At 49.9% G+C, this 22,193-nt stretch overlaps 1 protein-coding gene and 1 pseudogene across 1 annotated transcript in view; one reads left to right on the plus strand and one right to left on the minus strand.

Moving 5' to 3' along the window:
• IGSF21 (immunoglobin superfamily member 21) overlaps positions 1–22,193 on the minus strand; it is a 226,341-nt gene that overhangs the window by 21,715 nt on the left and 182,433 nt on the right. The window contains exon 4 of the mRNA XM_039842076.1: positions 10,799–10,917. Coding sequence (XP_039698010.1) covers positions 10,799–10,917 — 119 coding nt within the window. The remainder of the gene's footprint in view (positions 1–10,798; positions 10,918–22,193) is intronic.
• LOC120585973 (uncharacterized) lies at positions 5,513–5,631 on the plus strand (annotated as a pseudogene).

Below are 22,193 nucleotides of genomic sequence, written 5' to 3' on the forward strand. Positions count from 1 at the left end.
TCTCTGTCTCCTCCATCTTTCGAGGACTCCTTCAGGGCAGACACTGGCCTTTCCTCCTTCTTTTTATCCTTGGAGCCTAGAGGTCAGGTTCTGGATTCAGAGAGAGAGCTGAGATTCTCCACTGGGTCACTCGCTAGCCACGCGATCTTGAGCAAGATGCTTCATCTCTCTGAGCCTTGATGACCCCTTCTGTAAAATGGGCATAACCACAAGCACTCTCCCACCAGCGGTCATGAGAATTAAACACAAGAATGCGCACCAAGAACTTAGTGCAATGCCTGGCACATAATAAGCACTCCATCGGAGCTAGCTTTTGTTATGAAGATTATTGCGATTATTAAGATTATTTGTTATTAAGATTATCATTCCTAGGAAGTGAGGGAGGTAGTCCTGCTTCTCATGTACAGATGGGGAAACCGAGTCCAGGGGTGCAAGGTAGGCTGGCAGCAGAGACAGGACTGCTGACTCCCGGGCCAAGCCAACTAGGAGTGTGCTCTTGGTCTCAGTTTCCCTTTTGTACATGGGGCGGTGGGATTTCCTCTCCCTCCCCAGTAGTGTTTACAGGTGACAGGCACTTCCAGGGGCTGGCTTGTTTCCTCCCACAGCCTCCCTGTCCCTGTTCTTCTAGCTCCTGATTCAGCTCTGTTAACACCTGTAACCTCAGCCTTATGCCTGCTCCTTAAATCACTGGGCCCGAGGCACTGCAGTTTCAACAGCCACATATCACTTGTAATTAAGGACCCTGTCCAAGGGAAGGGAAGTTTACCTTCTGCTAGAGACACTAAATCCAGCTCCCAGTGGTGGTGAGGATAAAGCATCGCACTGACCTAACACTCGTCAAGGTTTAACAATGCACCTGCAGGCCTGCTCTGGTGGGGCCTGGGGGATGGATCCTGAAGGGGCGGGTAGGAGGTGGAGAGAGGCAATCCTGGAACGAGAGGGGAGGCGTGGTCTGTGAGACATGGAAGGTCCAGGGAGCTAATGAGGGGCTTAGGGGGCTGCAGCCACATGCTCTGACAGTTCTCTACAGCTCGTCTCAGAAAGACATGACGGGCCATTCTGTGAGAGGCTGTGGAGAGGCTCCTTAGCCAGGCGGTCTGGGTTTGCCACTCACTCGCTGCGTGACCTTGGGCAAGTTACTTAACCTCTCTGGGCCTAAGTTTCCTCATTTCTTAAAATAAGGTAGGCACAGATCTGTCTCCCAGCAGATCTGTGCCTACCTTCTAGACTTGTGAAGATTAAATGAATTAATATGTTTAAAGTGCTTGGAGCAATATTTGGCACAAAATAACCACAAATAACCACAAAATTCACCACTATTACAGTATATTCTGGAGGATCCCTATTAAAATGGATGTCTCTCAGTCCTTTCTCCATAGCAGGCACATAGTAGGTGCTGATAAATATTGATTGAATCAAGGACTTGCATGAGGAATGAATGAGCAAATGGTCTCAGAGAAGGACTGGTGACATCTGCTCTATGGCCCCAGGGACAAGATGCACAGAACGGTGCACGCTGCTTCAGTGAGCTATCTGCTCCTTCCAGCCATGATCACGAACCCAGTGTGTGGACATGCTTCGGAAGCCTCGTCTCCACCCCCGGCTCAGGGCCTCGGGTCTCTAAGGACAAAAAATGGCAATCAGGAAATGTTTGGGTTCATACTCTGGGCTTCTCTTTATTAGCAGACACAGTTTTCTCTTCTGTAAAGTGAAGGTACAGCTCTTACAGATCGCTGGCAGGCAGGAGCAGCTGACGGGGCAACCCAAGTGTTTCGAGCTGTTGAAAGGAACCCTGGGATCTGGGCGAGATCCGTCTGGCCGCCATGCAGCCCACACCCAGAGAGGAATGATGTCCCTCCATCTTCCTGGCGGCCTCGTGTTGTGGGAGGATGGGGGGCTTTGTCTCCCAGCAGATCTGAGCTCAAATCCCAGCCCACTCCCTGCTGTGGGGTGTCAGGCATGTTCCCTGACCTCTCTGAGCAGTCTGTAGTTCGCCCACTGTCAGTGAGGCATCACAGGGCCCGCCTGGGAGCGGGTGGACTGGAGGGAGGAATAGTGGGCTAGTGGAACGTGCTGGGCCTGCTGCTGAGCACACAGTGGGCTCGGTCAAGGGCATTCCTCTTTTGCAGATTCATGTTCAGAGAAGGCAGAATGGAAGATTCTAAAAGCCTGTTCAGGAGGTGGTCGGCGGCAGGCTTGGGCCTTTGGGGCTGAGGCTAGGAAGTGACTGTCCTTGTTAGATGATCCGGTTAGCTCCAAAGTGCTCCTCTGAGCCCCGAACCCATCTGTCCAGCCCCTCTCTGCACTGGCTCTCAGCCGGTGACCTTAGCTAGCTGGGGGCCCATGGGCAGGCAGGTGGGCAAGGTGGGCATCCTTCCTCCAGGTCTTCGGCCAGGTCCAGGCATTCAAGATGGCAGTGTCCAGTCTCTGAAGATGCTCTTATGTCCATCTTGGAAGAGCCTGGCCACTCTGGCCTCAGTCTTCTGGTCCGCAGGCTCCTCTCTGACAGCCAAGCCCAGCCAGCTGTCTCATGTCCTTGCTGCCCATCTAGCTGTCCCCGCTCAGGAACTCTGACTAGCAGGGGGCAGGGAGGCCTGCAGAGGTCCTTAGGACTACAGCCCTAAGCGGTCCACTTCCTGTAGTCACCGTCTGCTGAGTGAAATCCCATGTTTCATTGATACCTTCTCAGGAGACCACCTCCATCTCCGCCTGCTATGTCCCCCACATCTGCTCTCATCTTTCCAGTTGGTCCTCATGTCCTGTGACTCCTGTCTGGAAATACCTGGAATGTCCAGACTATACTGCCCGAGCCCTGGGCTGGCTCCTGTCTCTCTCTCCTTCTAACTGACCACCCTGCCCTCCAAACGGGCCAGCAGACCTGGGCCGAGCACTTTCTCTATGCACGATCTTATTTACTCTTCACAAGAGCCCTATGAAGTACGAACCTTCATCACCCCAAGTTTCCAGATGAAGAAACTGAGGCTTACAGAAGAAAAGTTGCAGCAAGACTGTGGAGGAGGTGGCATTGGAACGTTGCTTCTTTTCTGATCTCTTCTACCGGTGCCCGGGGCAAGTGGCCAGAGCTGTCACTACCTGGCTTATGGAGCTTCGGCTGGGCTGATGTCCCTTCCTGCAGCTCTGACCCCATTCCTGGGCCCCACTGGCATTTGCAGGGTGGAAGTTAAGGCAAAATGGGTGAGAAGTAACAACTAATCTTTTGGTGGGTTCATTGTGAGCTTGGGACACCGACCTGTACATCTCATGCCCCAGCGGGGGAAGTGTTATTGGAACCCTCATTTAGCAGATGGGGAAATTGAGACTCAAGGAGCTTAAACAACCTGCCAGTGTAGGTAGTGGTTAGGCCCAGGACCTCTGGAGCCTGTCTGCCCGCGTTTGGATCCTAGTTCTAGCCTTTTTGAACCTGCGTCCTCGGGCAAAATTTTAACCACTCCGTTTTCACATTTGTAAAATGTGGACAATAACAGCAGAATCTACCTTAGAAGGCTGTTATGACAATTAAATGTGTTGACTGGTGCAAAACAGAACTGCGCCTGGTGTATAGTAAATGTTCAATAAACATTTGCTGCTTTTATTACTAGCAGTTGCAAACTGGTTTTGAAGTTCATGGCTGAATGCAAGGCTCATACTCGTAACCACTCCTCAGCTCTCTCAGGCCTGGTCATCAGGACCCTGGGAGCTTCTGGGGTGGGAAGTGGAGGTTTGGGTTTGCCTCTCTGTCCCTCAGCACCCTAGGCCTCCTCTGCAGTCCTGGCCTGGATCCCAAACCACCCACACCTCTGCTCGACAGCAGACAGCAAGCAGCGTGTGCTCCCTGGAGCTGTGGCCACTACAGTTGCCTGGGACCATTTCATGTAATTAGTTCAAGCCCAGCAGGAGGCTCATCTGCTCAGGCTCCAAGACAGGGGAAGGAGCCGATCATTTCCCACCCAGCAGGTGTCCTGGGCTCTGAAGAGGGCTGGTGAGGTAGCTCTGAGTCTTCTCTCACAGCTCCCCTGCCTGCAGATCCCGAGCGATTCTCAGACAAGCTTCCTCCCTCTGTGGACCTAACCTGCCCCCGGAGGGCCACATACACCCTCCATCCGCAGTGCAGTGCCTGCCCATTCTGCCTGGGAGACGCCCAACCCCCGACAGCCGTCCTGTGCTCTGGCAGGCTCCTTGAGAGCAGGGTCTCATTGGTGTCATTCAGAGGCTGAGTTGTGTTTCTTCTGTTTTGCTCAAGCCTGCGGGAGCATCACCAGGCCTTTGAGGGGTTCTGGGTCTTCCCTGAGCCCTCATATTTCCCCCATCCCACTAGAAGCCATTGGCATTTCTCCTTCCCAAGTCAAGAGAGGTCTTTGACCCTTCAATTATTGGTTCCGGGAATGTGCTCCTTTTTCTAGAGAGGAGCACTGGGTTGGGAGTCCAGAGAACCGAGTTCAAGAATGTGGTCTTTGAAGGCAGATCTGTAGAGAGCCTGGGTTCCGGCCTGGCCACACAGAGTGGGCACAGTCTCCAACACCCCAGCATGCTGTAGTCTCTTTCCCTCTGGGAGCACTCACTAGCCCCGGGGTGAATTTCTTATAATGTGAAAACTGAAGGAACTGGCCACTGGAGGACTTCTGTGAACTGATTGCCCAAAGGCACACAAAAGGAGAGTGACAGAACCAGGCTGGAGGTGGCCAGATAGCTTTAAAAAGCACCAGAAGTGCACGAGGACGTATAGATCAAGGGAATAGAATAAAGAGTCCAGAAATAAACCCTCACATTTGCAGTCAATGAGGACGCCTAGACAATTCAATGGGGAGAGAAGAGGCTGTTCAAAAATTGGTGCTGGGACCACTGAGTACCCGCATGCAGATGATGGAAGCAGATTCCTCCCTCACACCACGTACAAAGATGAACTCGAAATAGATCATAAACCTATACATAAGACTAAAAACTATAAATGCTCATAGAAGAAAAACATAGCAGTAAACTACAACTTTGGGTTAGGCAAATCTTCCTTAGATACAACACCAAAAGCACAAATCACAAAAGAAAAAAAAAGTATATAAATGGACTTCATCAGAATGAAAACCTTTTTTCCTTTAAAGGGCTCGATCCAGAAAGTGAAATGATAACTCACAAAATGAGAGAAAATGTATGCAAATTATATATCTGACAAGGCCCTTGTATCTGGAATAAGAAACTCTTACAGCTCAATGATAAAAAGACAAATAACCCAATTGAAAATGAGCAAAAGATCTGAAGATATTTCTCTAAGAAGATCTACAAATGGCCAATAAGCACATGAAAAGATGCTCAATATCATTATCCATTAGAGAAATGCAAATCAAAATACCACTTCACAAGAGAATTGAAACTATATATTTACACGAAAACTTGTACACGAATGTTTGTAGTAGCATTATTCATAATAGCCCCAAAGTGGAAACTATCTAAATGTCCATCAACTGGTAAAAAAGTGTCATCTATTATAAATGGAATGTTAGTTAGCTGTAAAAAGGAATGAGTCTACGGCCATGCCATCCTGAACAAGCCCAATCCCGGCTGATCTTGGAAGCTAAGCTGGGTTGGGCATGGTTAGTACTTGGATGGGAGATCACCTAGGAAGACCAGGTGCTGTGGGCGTAAAAACAAAAATAAAAAATAAGAGATTGTAAGCTGACAAGGTCCTTGCAATCTGTGAGGTCAACCAAGGGTTGCCTCACCTAAAATGAATGAATGAATGAATGAATGAATAAGTAAATAAATAAATAAAAGGAATGAAGCTCTGATACATGCTCCGGTATGGTTTATCCTAAGTGAAAGAAATCACAAAAGCCATAAAAGAACGCATATTGTGTAATCCTAGTAATATGAAATGCCCAGGCAAATCCACAGAGGTAGAAAGTAGATGAGTGTTTGCCTAAGACTAGCGGGGAGGGATTTGGGACGAGGAGTAACTGCTAACGAGTATAGGATTTCCTTTGGAGTATTGAAAATGCGGTAAAATTGGCTGGAAAGAAAAGTGGTTGCTCAGCTCTGTGAATATGCTAAAAACCACTGAATGGTATACTCTAAATGATAGAATTATGTTATGTGAATTACAGCTCAATAAAACCATTTTTTAAAAAACAAGGAGGAAAAAGCACCAGATGCACTTAATAAAAATTCAGTAAAACATACCGAAAACAAAACAAAACAAAACAAAACAAAACAAAAAGACAAGCTTTGCAAAGCTCATTAACAACTGTTCTCTGGGCTGGAAGCTGTGTTCTCCAGCCCCAGGTTTGAAAAGCATACGGTGTGGTTTGGGGCCATTGCAGATTCCAAAATTCTACCTTCCTCTGCCAATCTCACTTGGACACCTCCAGAATTGAGAGAAGAATCTTGAGATAAAATGTTTTATTAATGCTTATTGATACTTTGTGACTTCCAGTAGAGCAGAATGGTTAAGTGTATAGGATGCATCCATTTACCCTGACTTTGCCGGCTGGGTGGGTGGCCTAGGCAAGTGACATAACCTCTCTCAGTTACTTCATCTGTCAAAGGGGAAATGGTAGTATCCACCTAACAGTTTTTGTGATTGGTCAGTCAGTTATCGTATGAGGAACTTAGCACAGCAACTGACATATTAGCGAAAGCTCAATGAAGGGGTCCCACGTGGGTGGGAATAGAGAGTATTGGATTCAGAGCCAGACAGTGAATCCTGCTACCTTCTGGCTCAGTTACTGTTGTGGGTTGAATCGTGTTTCCCAGAAACATATGTTCCAGTCCTAACCCCCAGTACCTGTAAATGTGGCCTTATTTAGAAACAGAGGCTCTGCAGGTATAACCAACTTAAGATGGGATCATACTGGATTGGGGTGCACCTCATCCAATGCCTGATGTCCTTGTAAGAGATGGAAATTTGGACACAGAGGCACAGACCCGCAGAGGGACTCTGATTTAGAATGCCCGTGTGTGGGCATTCAAACCATCTTCTAATATACTTTAACAGAGAAGCTCAGTACTGAACTGTCCATGTCACGAGTGGACATTGACCTGGATTTGGACCCAGGTCTGCTGGACTCCAAGTCCAGTGCTCCTTTCAGAGGGTTTGAGTAGTGGGGGTACTAGAGGATTGGGGAAGCACCCACAGGGACAGGGGTACAAGAATGAAGAAGTGGGGGGCTCAAATGTGCTCCTTGTTTTCCTAGACTCCTACAGGCCCCCAAAGGAAAAATAGTCCCACCTGAACATCTGCATTTGGAGAACTAAGTGCTCCTAGCGAGGGCTCAGGCTTACTGAGGTCTGCTCTCTCTCCACCGTCCCTGCCCCATGCTTCCTGTTACTTCCTGTTTGTGTTACTGACAGCCCTTGTGTCAAAGTTTTCCCTTGGGAATTCAGAATTGCTGCTAGGAGCACCAGCTCTAATCTTGGGCAGACGCGATGGGACTGCCCCCAGCTCTGTCACTCACATGGGTGAGCCCCTTACATATACAGAGCCTCCGTCCCCTCATTCGTAAAAGGGAGATGACCATACCTGCTTCGGCAGGCTCCTGAAGGGTCATGTGATTAACCATAGATTGACACTGAGCACTCAATGCCAGGCGCACAGCCCATGTTTGATGGACAGTGGCCTTGATTAACAGCTAAGGGCCGGAAGAGCCCCTTTGGTGGTGACAGTGGATCTGGCGAGGGTGGCAGAGAAACCCTGTGCCTTGGTCTCTGGCAGAACCAGAAGAGCAATGTCTTCGGCTTGGACAGGGTGGGGGTGTCTGGGCCTCACAATCTAATTGATTGTAACATCGCACCCTTAACATGCTTTCCCGCCTAACCTGCACCCCCAAGAAGAGCCTTTGCAATGCTTCCGTGACGGTGTATAATGCGTTCCCGTGGCCCAGCATGCACCTTTCAAATTGGCTTACAATTTATCTGTAGCTCATATAAAAACATTTTAATGACTATGTGCGGCACGAACCCTCGGTGTCACCCATGGGGCTCCCAAACGTCTTTCCCCACCACATAGCGGGGCTGTTATAGGCGTGAAATTACAGCCGCTCTTGCATTTTGATCTCCAGCCGGAGGCCTCTGGAAAGCGCGCGTTAGAACGCGCTGGATGCAGACACAGCGATGGCAGACAGCATTGCCCAGCTCCCCTCTCTGGCAGAACCGCGCTGTGCTTTTGATGCCCTGAACCGTGCCCAGCTCCCCGGCTCCCCCTCCCCACTGTCCTGGGAAGCTTCCCTTTGACTCCCGAATTGTACAGGGGCTATCTATCCCACTGTTATCTGCCAGTCCTTAGGGTCCCTTGTGACACAAAGGAGAGACCCCAGCTTTCAACGACCTCCGCTAGCTTGGAAGGGAGGCTCTTTGTGTGTGCAGGTGTGACAAGAAAGGGTCTATGCTATGTCACAGACAGGCCAAAACAATGAATAGATTTTAATTTTTGAAGCATGGCTTGACATATATTTAAAGGAGAGCATCATGGAGTTGGGGGAGGGGAGGTGGCACAATTTTTAACCTTTCTAACTGTGCCAGATTTTTAACTGACATTATTACTATTTGTTGATACTACAAGAGATACTATTTATTGAGCACTCAGAATGTGCCTGAGCTCAGAACATTCTGTTCTGTAGATTGTCTCATTGAATCCTCCCAACCCTGGCCAAGTCCCTCCCATCTCTGAGTCCAGGTCTAAGCAATGGGATCAGTATAGTTCCTGCCTCCCAGCTGATGTGGCTGCTGAATTACCAGAGGGGAACTTCCCTCATGCTCAACCCCGCCGTCTCTCTCAGCCCTGGGATAAGGTAAGGTGAGAATTAGAAGGAGAGAGAGATATGTTGTATATGGATAGGACTATAGATACAGATGTTGATATATATGTATCGATGTAGATATATACAGAATTCGTATTTTTTTGAATACTTAGAGGCTTAGATCAATGTTCCGAAAGTGTGGTCCCAACACTAAGCTGCCTGATAGCAAAGGGAAATTTTGTGATCCTGGCTGTGTGAACTTAGGCAAGTTGTCTGCTTTCTCTGTGCCTCCTTATCTGCATCTGCAAAATGGGCATAACGGCACCACTAGTATCTCGCCTCGGGTTGGTGGTGAGGACTAAATGACATAACATGGAAAGCACTTAGCCCAGCAGTCTCTGAGGGGCCTTTCTTGAGTCCTCTCCCTAAGCTAGCCACCACGTCACCTGTAGTCACTTGTTATCTCATTGCCCTGCTCTATTTTTCTTCCTGGTATTTATCACCATCCACAATCATCTTGCTTATTCATCTACGCATATGTTTTACGCTTGTCTCATGCACTGGACACAAACTCCCCAAGGACAAAAATGATGTCCTTTTAAAGATGTGTGTCCATTACCTGGCATATAGCAGGTGCTCAATAAATATCTGGTGAGTACACGATGGCATACATGTCCTTCTTCGGACTGGGAGCCCCTTGATGGTACAAACTAAGTTTGGTTCCCTGGTATGACCTACCCAGGGCTGAGCACCGAGAATGTTCCCTGCCCATGTTTGACGGGCCGATCAGTGAGCGGGCCACTGGAAGAGGCGTTTCCTGGCACCGTCACCTCCCCGCCATGGCCCGTTCCCCAGGAAACCAAAACACACCATATACCATATACTGCCACTGTGGGAATCAATGTCCCTTGGGGGAGGTCTGGCTTTTGGAGGTTTTCAATTTCCCCAGAAGCAACGGCTTTCAATAGGGCCTTTATGCTTTCATTGATTGCCCTTGTACCGTAAGCTTTTTTTCCCTGATAAATATCATTTGCTAAGAAAATCAGAGAACGCTGGAGCCTAGAGTCGATGCCAAGTCCCGAGAGTTCTGCCGGCAGAATCTGAGAGGCTGCCTGTCAAGGATGTCAGCGCCGAAGGGCTCAGAGATCACTGGGGGCAAGGGGAAACTGAGGCTGGGGTGGGGGACACAGGCCGCCAGAAAAACAGGCACGAGCATTATCGTCCCCATTTTGCAGATGTAGAAATGGAGGCACAGATAACAGGGTCAGAACCCAGGAGCCTTGACATCCAGGTTAGCTCGCTTTCTAATTCATCACCTGATGCTTCAGCATCTCAGGAAAGGCCTTGGGAGGTCCAGGGAGGGAACACATGGCTGGGTTAGAATCATCCTCTCTGCAGCAGGTATGCACGGCTGCTGAGATGCTCAGACCCGCCAGGGAGGCTTCTGGATTGTCAATCCCCCAGGGGAGCACCCACCCCCACTGCAGTTTTCCCACGGGTGTTTCTGTGAATGTGGCTCCTGGCTCCAGTCTGGGAAAGGAGTCACACAGCTGCTCCCACAGTGCCCAGTCCCTCCATCCCCGAGTCCTCACTGGGTCACGGAACCAGAAGCTGAGGGATCCGTGAATGATCCACTAGGTCCACATCCCACCCCCATCTTACGGAAGGGGAAACTGAAGCCCCCAAACTGTGACAGCCTTCTGCCCTGTGGGAAGCTCTTACTATTCATTCAAGTTCCTCATTTGTTCCAATCAATGTGACAGAGGCTCTCAAAGCGCCCAGTCCTGGAAGACCCAGGGATGAGGTCATGGTCTCAGTGATGATAGGATAAGGAGGTCCTGAGAGGAAATCCTCAGGGGTCAAGTCCTTGAGGGGCAAGGTGGTCTCCTTGCCCCTCAAGGGCCAAGGTGGGAAAGAAGAGGGTCCACTGCCAGCGTGACAGGCATTTTGGCAGGTGGTTCCTGGGACAGCCCCTCTGTGCACACATGCACGTGTGTGTGTGCGCACACACACCCACATACACACACACACCCCCCTCCTCACTGTGATGCTGGGGCCAGGGGCCCTGCACTCACCCATGACGTTGAGGAAGATGTTGCCTGATGCCAGCACCACCTTCTCTCTCGTGGCACGGTCATAGATGCCCACGTGGCACTCATAGGGTCCATTGTCCGAGACACGGACCTCGGGCAGCCTGGGGGAGGCAGAGGAGCAGCGTGAGGGGCTGGAAGGCCCAGCATTCCAGGAACCCACCCACCGCCCACTGCTGAGCCTTTGCTCAGGAAATACCCCTGGATCATCCACACAGCCACGTGCTGTGCTGGGGGGAGGGGCGCCACTCCTGGAACACCGACCGCATGCCAGGCCCTGTGCTCCACGCTTCGGAAGGTGAAGGTGCGGGCTGTGTGCTCAGCCGGAGTTAAATCTGTGCTCTTTTCGGCCTCATGAACTGGGAATGACAGTGGTGCCCACTCCCGGGGGCCCTGAGGATGACATGGCTTCTGAGGTCGCTGGTGTGCAATATGGAACTGATACCTGGTCATCGCCTCACGTGTTTCTCATGGCCACCCTCTATGCATGGATCGCTTTTCCCGTTTCACAGACATGGAAACTGAGGCTCCAGAGGAGACGTAATAGCCCCTCTCCCCATCAATATGGCCAATAAGAACCAGGATGGGAATTTGAATGCTGCCTTGCTGTCTGTCACTTTATGCCCAGCCCTGGGGACTTGAGAAGAAGCACAGTAAAATTCTTGTCTCCAAGAAGCCTAGGCAGGGAAGCTTATCGGCACTCCAGATCACGTGGGAGAGGGCGAGCTTATCCAAGTGCCGAGCAGGAGCAGCTCTTGCCTGAGGAAGCCAGGAGGGCCTCTTAGAGGAGGTGACTCTGAGGACGGGAGAGACCCTCTCGTACCTTTACTCTCTAAAAGTCCAGAGAGTAAATATTTTAGGGTTTGTTGCTTCCACAGTCTCTGTCACAAATGACTCAACTCTGTCCTTGTAAAGCAGAAGTAGCGACAGACAGTGCAAAAGCAAATCAGTGTGGCTGTGTTTCAATAAAACTTTATTTACAACCATTGAAATTGGAATGTTATGCATTTTCTTGTGCCATGAAATCTTCTGTTTCATTTTTCCCCCTAATCATTAAAAAAAATGTAAAAAACATTCTTAGTTCACTGGCTGTTAAAAAACAGTCTGGATTTGACCCATAGGCTGTAGTTTGACGATTCATGTTCTAGATCCTTCTATAGGGTCTACAGGGTCAGACCATGCTAAATATGAGTTTATACATTATTCTCTCTCCCTGTGGAAAATGCCTACAAGGCAGATCTTCCTTCACTCCTGTACTGAAGAGCCCTGACGTGGTGTCAGAGGGGGCCAAGTTCAAATCCTGCCCCTGCTGTTGGTATGTTATGTAACTTTGCGTGAGTCAGGCCAGCTCTCTCTGAGACCTGCCACCTTGAGAAGGGAGCATCCTTCAGTTCAGTTCTTCATTTCCACCCGTTGTGGACACATTTTCCACTCTGCTCAGCTAAGCCTCTCTCCCCCATCTGTTTCTGCTGAGCAATCTAACCTCAGATTTACCCCTTTCTTCTCTCATTTTAGCTGTCCCCCATCTCTTTGTCTACCAGCTTCCATTTCCTTGTGACTCATTGTCCCCCACTTCCCTTCCCTTCCTCCCACCCCTACACCTGGACCCTCATCTACTTCCTTAGCTGTCATCTCTTTGAGCAGAGCCAGCCCTTCTAAGGGACTGGCTTTGTCTCCTACCACTCAGCACACATTATCATAAACAAATACCTTCATTTACATAGAATACCAGAGGTCGACATCTGGTCTACCCGACTGTCAGGAAAGACTTAAAGAGCAGGGAGCTTTTCATCAGGGAAACTTTGCGGGAAGATGCTGCCTCCCTCTCCTCGAGGCTCTGAGATGAGCACAGTGATGGTGGAAACTGTAGGGAACTACTTTCTTTGTAACGCAGCTAGACTGAAAAATAGCCTCTTGACTGGGCACTGTTGCTGAGTGACAGTGACCTCGAGTGACATGTTTAGGTGACACTCCTAGGTGTCAGTTATAGAGGCTACCTGCTTAGGTGACTTCTGTAGGCGACAGGTGTGCAGGTGGCGTGCTCAGATGACAGCTCTGTGAAGAGACAGTCTCAGGGGACGTGTGTAGCTTGCAGCTCCCCAGGTGATGTAATAAGATAATAAGGACATGGTTGACACACAGGTGGAACTGTTCAGGTAGCCGCCACATAGGTGATATATGCAGATGTGTTTATGTGATAGCAACACAGGCGACATGTCTAGGTAATTGCTACACTAATGACATGCTCAGGTGACAGTAACATAAGCAATATGTTCGGGTGATGCGCGTAGGTAACACAACACAGGTGGCATAGAAGACGGCTCAGAGGACACCTGGATTGGTGTTTTATAAAGAAGGCAGCTTCTCACTACGGGCTCTTTCTACAGATTCAGACGTTCCTTCTACGGGTCGCCTTAGCTCCACAAATGGCCCTGCCCCCCACCATCCGTCCAGGACGCACTCCTGGGCACCACTCTTGATATCCCCCATTTCTCTACTCCCCAGATAGTCAGTGACCACGCCCCACGTGTTCTGCCTACTAAATATACCCTGAACTCTCCACTTCGTCGATCTCCACTGCCCCGACCTTTTCTCACCCGGAACACAAAGGTGAACAGCTAACTGTTTTTCTGTGCCCTCGCTCATCTCCCTCCTGAGGCATTCTCAAGATAGAACCCAGATTTCTTCAAATGCAAATGGCCATACTGGTATTCCCCCTCCTAAAGCTTCTAGGACTTCCCTCTGCTCTTAAGATAAAGACCAGAATCTCTTTATCTCAGGTTAAATAAGGCCCCCCGCGTCTCCCCCCCCCCCCTAATTCCTGCACAGTTGGTTTCTGCTGCATCCCCAGCCACACCTCAGCCTTCCTCCTTCCTCCAGCTAGGAGAGCCTTCTTTCCATTCCTCCCGTGTGCCAAATTCCTTTTTGAAAAATAAGGTTTTTACTTTGGAATCATTTTAGATTTACAGGAAAGTTGCACAGAGTAGAGAGTTCCTGTGCACCCTCACCCAACTTCCCCCATTATCAACACCTTACATGACCACGAGAGAGCTGCCAGATGAAGAGACCAACATCGATACATCACTATTAACTCAACTCCAGACTTTATCTGGATGTCACCAGTTTTCCCACTAATGTTCTTTTTCTGGTCCAGGATCCCATCCAGAATCCCTCCTAAGTGACACCCACAGGTGCATTTTAGCTAAGTTCCTGTTTTGATTAAACACTTTCCGTTGGCAATATTTTTTCCCCCTTAAGAATATTGGGTTTTCTTCCCCTGGCTACATCTTTCAAGTTACAAAGAAACGGTCACTTTCATAGTAGACTAGGTGGGTTGGTAGATTGATCACACTGAGGCTGGGATTAGTAGCCTCCCTGAATCGATGCCTCTTGCCATGCACCTTTACAATTCCTTCCATCTAGGGGTGGAATCTATTTCCCCATTCTTGGTTTCGTGACGTGCTTTGACCAACAGTATGTTTGTGTGCAAATTCTAAGCATCGGTCTCAAAAGAACACCACCCCATTCACTTTCTCCCTGCCTCTGATAGAGCACGCAAACATGTGGAGAGAGGCCCTAGTTGGCCCAGTCATTCCAGCAAAGGCCACACTCAGAAGCCACACTCAGCCAAGCCAACTCCTAGACTCATGAGTTATTGCTTGAAACCATCCAGGTTTGGGATGGCTTGTTACACAGCCATAGCTAACGGATACAGCAGGTCTCCTCATACCAGTCCTTAGTAGTGCTTGTCTCAACTCTAATCTAATCACATATGTTGTGACTCTACAAGGTCCTACTTCTCTTGCCAAGCATGGTAAGCTCCATGAAGGCAGAGTCTGCACCTGTCTGGTTTACCAGTTTATCCCAGGCCTTGCATATCATGGTAGGTACTCAATAAGTATTTATTAAATTGATGAGTGATGGCTGTGTGTGAGCATGGAGAATCTTGTCTCCTTCTGTGCTGGAAACCAGGGGGACTCTAGTTCTCATCTGCGAACCTGGAAGCTTCCAGGCCATAGCATTGACTGGACCGAGCTACCTCTGAGTGCTTCATCTGAGCTTGTGCCTTCATATTACCCTTCTGAAGTGGATTAAGCAGCCTAGGGACCTCCCTTTCCCCAGACTTGAGTGGCATTGATCTGCATGCTGAATAAAGGGCCTTCACAGATAACAGAGCCCCAAGAGGACTGGGGTGAAGAGACCTACTCTCATCAGCAATTGTCTGAGATCAATAAACTATTAATAACTGCAAAGGTTTTTGGCGAGATCAGTGTACTGCAGTTTGGTGGCTGGAGTTGACCAACGCTGACGGCAGCTCTGAAGGGTGAGTAACTGTGTTTTTGAAAAGCTGGGTGGAGAGATAGTGGGGGCCCCACCTGAGCCACCATGGCTCAGGTGAGGCCATGCGAGGGCTGGTTACAGGGCTCTGCCAGACCTGGGGCCAGGACTATAGGCTGTCCACCTTCAGCACAGTATTTCGGACTATTCTGTGCCATTCCCTATGCTGAGACTTGGGGGTTGGAGGGGGTAGATGCAGAGATGTCAAGGATTTGGTCCCTGCCTCCATGTCTTTGCCTAGGTTGTTACCTCTGCTTAGACCATCTTCTTGTCTTGTCCACATGGCAAGCCTCTAGCCATCTTTCAAAGCCCATATGGGATCCCATCAGGCAGTTGAGAAGCTTATGTGGGATAATTCAAGGGCTTAGCTCAGAGCTGGTGTGGCATGAGAGTCCAACGGATAGAATCACAGATACATAGCGGTTCATAGCGTCTGCATTCAGATGTCGCCTCTGCCAGGCAGGTTGCCCTGACTGCCTGCTCCCTGTATAGACAGAGTTCCTCTCCTCCTCCCCAGGGCTGCATCTGTCTGGGTCCACCTACCTGTCCTTATTATGCTACCTTGTTACCTATTTGTCTTACCTCCCAGGAAAGCAAATGAGCTCCTTGAAGGTGAGCCTGGACACATGGTAGGTGATCAGGGCATATCCACTGTATGAATGAGGGTAGTGGAAACAGCCTAAGCCAGATTAGGCTAAGTTAGGCGTCCTGGGCTCTAGCGTGGGCTCTGCATCTAACTAGCTGTACAAAGTTGGACAAGGCCCTTTGGCTTCTCTGGGCTTCTTTTTCTCTGTCTGATAAACGGGTGTTATAATACCTGCCTTGTGGGGTTACAGCCTCTAGGGGGAGTGCTGATATTTATGGAGATTTACAATGAGAGACGTTGTGTTAAGCATTTTACCCTATCTCAGTGGATCCTTGACACTACTCTGTTATAATGCAGTATATAATACATGCCCTAATATGTAATATGTAGCTATAATAATATATTATCCCCATTGTATAGATGAGGTAATGAGGCACCCAGAGAAGAGGTAACACGACTGAGGTCACAGAGTGAGTAGGTGGATACCGTGACTCGAAACCAAGCCTGGTGGATGACAGAACCTGCGAATTGTCTTTGGGCCCCATCCCCCTACCCTGACACTGCTTCACAGATCTTCCTTCACCAACAAAATAATTTGAGCTCTCTGGTTCCAGAATCTGCTTCCACTGCTCTCGTGTGTATTTCTATTCCGAGCCTTGCCACCTCTCCAGGTAATGAGAGCCATCTGCTTCCTGCCCGCTGAGATAAACAGGACGGTCTGTAATGTTCCCAAACTCCTTTCTTCCGGCTTCCGGTGGGCCCCTTAATTCTGGCGACTGCAGTTTGCTGAGCCAGTCGCGTTCACATTCTCCACACCTGACACAACTTAAAAGCCTCCGATTGTCTTTCCTCTCCTGGCTTTGCCTTTCCACTGGGAAGAGTCCTAGATTCTCACAGAATTGAGATCATGGACTTTGGCACAGAGGGTGGGCTGGGGGGACACAGGGATGGCTCTCGGAGTTACTCTGTCTGTACTGTTGGGGAATCAGATGATCCAGTCGGTGACTTTTGCTGAGAACCGAATTCTAAGTTGATGAGCGTATGTAAATGCACTTAGAACGGGGCTGTAAGTGCTTGTCAGTTTCTTCTCCTTACTCCGTTGATTAATTAAACATTTAAAACAAATTACTAAGCCCCTACCGAGGACCAGGCACTATTTGCTGTGGTGAGCATATATATATACAGAAGAAGACAGAGCAATATTTTTAAACGAAAACACTTAAAGGCGCTTTTTCCATCAACTCTGCATCTATGTCTCTCTCCTTTTTAGAAAAAGTTGGCTGGACATTAATTAAATTGCCCCAGGATCAAGGCCATCATGACAAACACCAGTCTCGCCCTGCCACATCTTAAGGGGAGTGCGGGGTGTTAGTGTGCCCCTACACTATATGTCTTCTGGGAGCCTTTCCTCTAAAAAAATTGTTTATAGCCTTATTGAGGTATAATTGACAAACAATAAACTGTACGTAAAGTTTATGCATTTGTTGGATTTTGACGTGTGTATACACCGTTGAAACCATTGCCACAATCAGAATAATGAACACATCGCTCCCCAAAGTTTCCTTGTGTTCTTTTGTAAACTCCCCCTACCCCCTAAACTCAGGCAACCAATAGTTCACATAAATGAAATCATAGAGTGTGCACTATTTCTTTTTTTTAACTTGTCATCATTATTTTGAGATTCACCCATGTCATTGCCTCTGTCCATAGTTCTGTCCTCTTTATGGCTGAGTATCATTCCACTGCACGCAGGTACTTGCTTTTGTCTATGCGCTCACCTGCGGATGGACGCTTGGGTTGCTCTCAGTTTGGGGAGTTATAGATAAAGGTGCTATGAGCATGCGTGTACCAGTGCTGGGACGGACACGTGCTTTCACTGCTCTCGGGGAGAGACCGAGGAGCGCCACGGCTGGGCGGAAGTTTATAAGACCCTGTCCAACTGTTTCTAGGGTGATTGTACGAGGGCCCCTCAGCGTCTTATGACTTTTGGCTTTTCACGCACTGCTTAGGGGTGCCTCCCTTTAGAAGCGTCTCGCTCCGCATTACCCCTCCCTCACCCACCCACCCAACCACCCTATTCCTACTTAATTAAGGGCTCTTTTCCATTTGCAGGGAGCTTCGACCCCTGATAACAAGTCCTGTTGGAGCTGAGTATGCAAAATGGCTAAACGGGAGGGTGGGGGCTCTGGGGTTGCTTTACTAGAAGAACGTGCCTGACATTCGAGGGCCTCGCTGACCCTCTTCTGATCCTCTCTCCGCGGAGGCGCGGCTGTGGAACAGGTGACCCATGGACATTTCTTTCCCTCCACTCCACTGCCCCTGCCCCTTCCAGAACCTCTCCACTCCCGTCTTCATTCTTGTCACCTCTGCCTACCCTGGGCCCCTCCAGTCTGTCCCCTCCTCACCCTGCCGCCAGAGTGACCTTATTACAGTGAAGATGTGACTTGTCTTTTCCCAGCTGAAACCCTTCCCTTCCTACGGCTTTCACTGACTGAAGAGTGAAGCCCAAACAGTCTGGCTGTGAGATTCTCCCTGATTCAGCTGGGACCCAAAAAAGAGAAAGGGAGGGAGGGACAAAGGGAGCCGAGAATGGCCTAAAGGAAGAAAGTGTGGCCTCGCATCTCTTGCCAAAATAAAGCAGTGGAATCAGAAGGCTCGTCAGGACCAAACTTTTATAATCCATCCTATTTAAAAAGCATTTTGTAATTCAAACATCTTCATTTATATACATTGTACCTCATTCTGGGCTAATGGAGGAGATTCAGGTAGCGATTGGTCCTTTGAGGCACTGCTTTAATGAGGAGACTAGAGAGCCTTTTCATTTGTATAACCATTGTTTGCATGGAAACGGAGCTTCTAAGGGGCCAGGAAATAGTTCATTCTTGCAAGTAGGTTAAACACACCCCCTGCAATCTTATTAGCCTCGTGCTTGCTCAGCTCTGCTCATCCTCATCCCTGCTGGAATGATCTCAAGTGGGAAGTAATGAAGTTTTACTGTTTTGCATCTGCCATGCTTCCCTGATTGGCCGCACATCCCTTGATGCCTGGACCTTGTTTCTCCCTCCGTCGTCAAACACACCTGCTCACTCTCCAAGTTCAGGGTCACGCCCCTCGATGCAGGGGCCACATTTACTGAGTGCCCTCTCTACCTCTGCAGAGCCGTGAGGCAGAGCTTATAAGAATTGCCATAACGTATCTGGCAACCATGGGTGCTATCAGAATGTTTGCTACTAAGGTTTGCTGCTCTCTGAAAAGGAGGGGTGTTCGAGGTCCCTGCCCCCGTCAACACACCTGTGTAATTTGCAGAGCCTGGCTGGAAGCTGGGAGGCAGCTCGGGTTGGCTTATTTGGCCCAGTGGCCCAGGTATGCCCTTGCCCAGCCAGCCCCGGCTGCTCCACCACCCCAGCTGCCCTCTCTGCAGTTTGCACAAACCCCCTAATACTAGAAAATGGACTAGTTACTGGGGGTAGCATTTGTGGCAACTGGCAGATCAGGGAAAGCAGATGTGGACAGGCAAGAAAAGACCTTGTCTAGACCTGGAATTGTCATGGATGGGATCTTCTACAGGAGACCCTGGGAAGGTGCTGAGGTGCTTGGCTCAAACTTGAAGGTGCTCAGGAATCCCTCAAGGGTCTCGTTCAAATGCAGATTCTGGTAGGTGTGAGGGTCGGGCCTGAGAGTTTCTAACAAGCTCCCAGGTTATCCCACTCTAAATCTCAGGTGCTCAGTCCTTCTTTCTTCCCCATGGGACCCTCCATCCGTTTAAGGGCCCCTCCTCCCACCAAACACACTGGGTGATTCCTTTGCATTGACTTCACCAAACCACAAATACCAGCACCTAGAACTTAGAAGGCCTTGACACGTGGTATGTCTCTGGTGAGCATGGTTGAATGGAAATTATTTGAGAATAGATTTTGCAGCTTTGAACAAGTCCTTTGAACCATCAGGGACTGCCACAGAGCTGGCCACACACGAACTGTGGCCTCCATCACTCTCACTCTGCACTGGCTTAATGCTAGGCCTGCCCTCCTGGACCCCACCCTGCACCTGCTTCCTGTCCTCCAGCTAAAAGGGATTATGCATTCTCAGTCTTTCCTGGCCTCCTGGACGTGGTTCTATGCTCTCAGGCTCACCTCCAGAAAGGGGACCCAGACCCTAGACTGAGTTCAGGGGCAAACGCTCTTGTTCTGCTTGGTGTGAACTTGGCTGAAGTCACCTGAAATGGTAAGACCTGAGTCATCCCTCGTCAATACATTCCTGGAGAAGCTGCCTGTGAAGGGAGAAGTTTCAACCCCAGTGGACAGGGACAGAACAATCTGAAACCCAGAAATGAGTTCCTCTCCTCCTTTCGGCCAATCTCTAGATTTTCTCCTCCAGCAAGCCCTTTACAAGAGCAGAGTAGGGGGAAGGTGAGGAGTCATGAGCACTGCACTGGGCAGAGATGCTGGTGGAGAAGAAAGAGCCCGAGCTAAGGGACCTGTCCTCTGGGCACAGGACATATGTAGAAGAGGCTAGCAGTTCTTTAATATCAATCTCCCAGCCCAGCCTGGTTGATTGAGGACATTCCTGGTTTTGGCACTGAAAGTCCCATGTCCCACGGACCAGTCAGCTCCCGGCGAATCAGGATGGTTGGTCATCTCACATTTAACAAATGAGAAATCTTAAGAGAGAAGAGTGACTGGCCGCAGGCCAGATAGCAGTCAGCAGCAGATCAAGGATAGAGAGGCCAGGCCACCTGTGCCAGGTGATCCAGCAAGGGCTCTGAGAAATGGGCCAAGGATGGCCCCCCTGCAAGGTGGTTTGAGGATTGAGGATGGCGTTACAGAGCCCCTCACATGGGGTTGGGGCAGGACACGTAGCAGGTGCTCACTGAACTGCAGCGTGGTTGCTATGAGCCCAAAGTCTCCATGAATCAGAGTCTCAACAAGCCAGAAATATCTGTGCTCTTTTCATGACACAAAGTTGGAGATTTGGGGTCCAACGTCTCCCCTAAACCAAGCAGGAGAAGGACATGCCAGAATCACTCCATGGGTCTGAGAGCCGACAGCTAGGGCCGCCACCATCTTCCAGACATCCTCGCTGGCCCGGGAGCCAGCCAAGGTCCAGCCGGTCTACGTGTGGCAGGTTTACCTGAGAACACTGAGCAGCACCAATTAGAAGTGGGCAGGCTGTCTTGGATTGGGGCAGGGAGAGGGCAGGGGCTAGGGAGTGGAGGGAAAGGGCGGGAGCTCTGGGCAGGGGGCCTGGGCAGCCAGAAAAGCCCCCTTATCTAAGAGCCGAGCCCCCTCCGTCAGCACTAAGAGTTTTATTACTTTCTTTCTTGTGTGCTTTCTCCTTTCTTCCCAGAAACTGCCTGAACTCCTTTTTTCCCAGGGCCTTTAAAAAGCCATTAGCACGATTTTTATCCCCCTTTCAACCTAAAAACTGTTTCCATCATAAAACCACTCAGTGGGTTCAAAACATCTGTGCCTTCCAATCAAATGCATGGCCGTTGGGGAGGGATGATGGAGACGGGTGGCAAAGTGGTGGTGTGTGTGGAGGAAAGTTCCAGAACATGGCAGCGCCCTTCCTGCCCCACCCCCAGCTCCCCACTCTTTCCCTCTTCTGTCCAGGGTGCCTTGGACCCAGACTCTGTGGACTGGCAATGCCAGCCCTGAGCCTGAGGCATTATAATCAGGATCTGACTGCTGCCAGCCTGTCAGCACTCCGGCCGTGGAAGATGAGGACCAGGTAAGCCCCATTCTGCCTTTCCAAGAGAAGGGGCTTGCCTCCCCCAGCCCACCCCTGAGCTGTACCCCACTACGTTCTAGCATTCCCCTGAGAGGAGACCCTTCCTGCCGGACTGGAAGTACTGACGGCTCATGCAAATCCAGCTCAGCCTCTGAGACTGTGTGAGCTCAGGCAGGTCACTGGCCACTCTGAACCTCGGCTTCTGCCTCTGGGCTTTCGGGAGCCTCTGTGCTGAGGCTCAAATGAGGTCGCTGTGGAAGACCCCTTCACTCTTGCCTAGAGAGGTGCTCCAGAGAGGGCAGTCATGATTCCTCAGTGGGCAAACTGGGAGTGACCTGTTCCCGATGTGGAAAAACACCTCCCAGAAGTCAGATTTTATCTTCCAGTGATGAATTCCCCATGAAAAACCACACAGTCTAACCTGGGGTCTCTCGATCACCCAAGCCCAGGAAGTTGGTACCTGGGACCCTGGAATCACTGGCCCCTGCTGCTCTGGCCTTCTCGATGCCTGGTTGGTGGAAGATGCGGGGGGTCACTGTGCCAACCATCCTGGCCCTTCCCTCCCTGTTCGGCTGCTACCATGAGCCTTGGGCCCCAAATCCCACTCCCATCCCATCTTCCATCTCTCTGTCGTCCCCATTCCCCTGACCCTCTGGCCTGCTGTTTCCTCCTCCCCTGTCCTTCCCATTCGGACCCCCCTCCCCTTCCTCTCCAGCTCTCTCTTCT

This window comes from Pteropus medius, unplaced genomic scaffold (genome assembly GCF_902729225.1).
Source record: "Pteropus medius unplaced genomic scaffold, Ma_sr-lr_union100, whole genome shotgun sequence".
Taxonomy (NCBI): Eukaryota; Metazoa; Chordata; class Mammalia; order Chiroptera; family Pteropodidae; genus Pteropus; species Pteropus medius.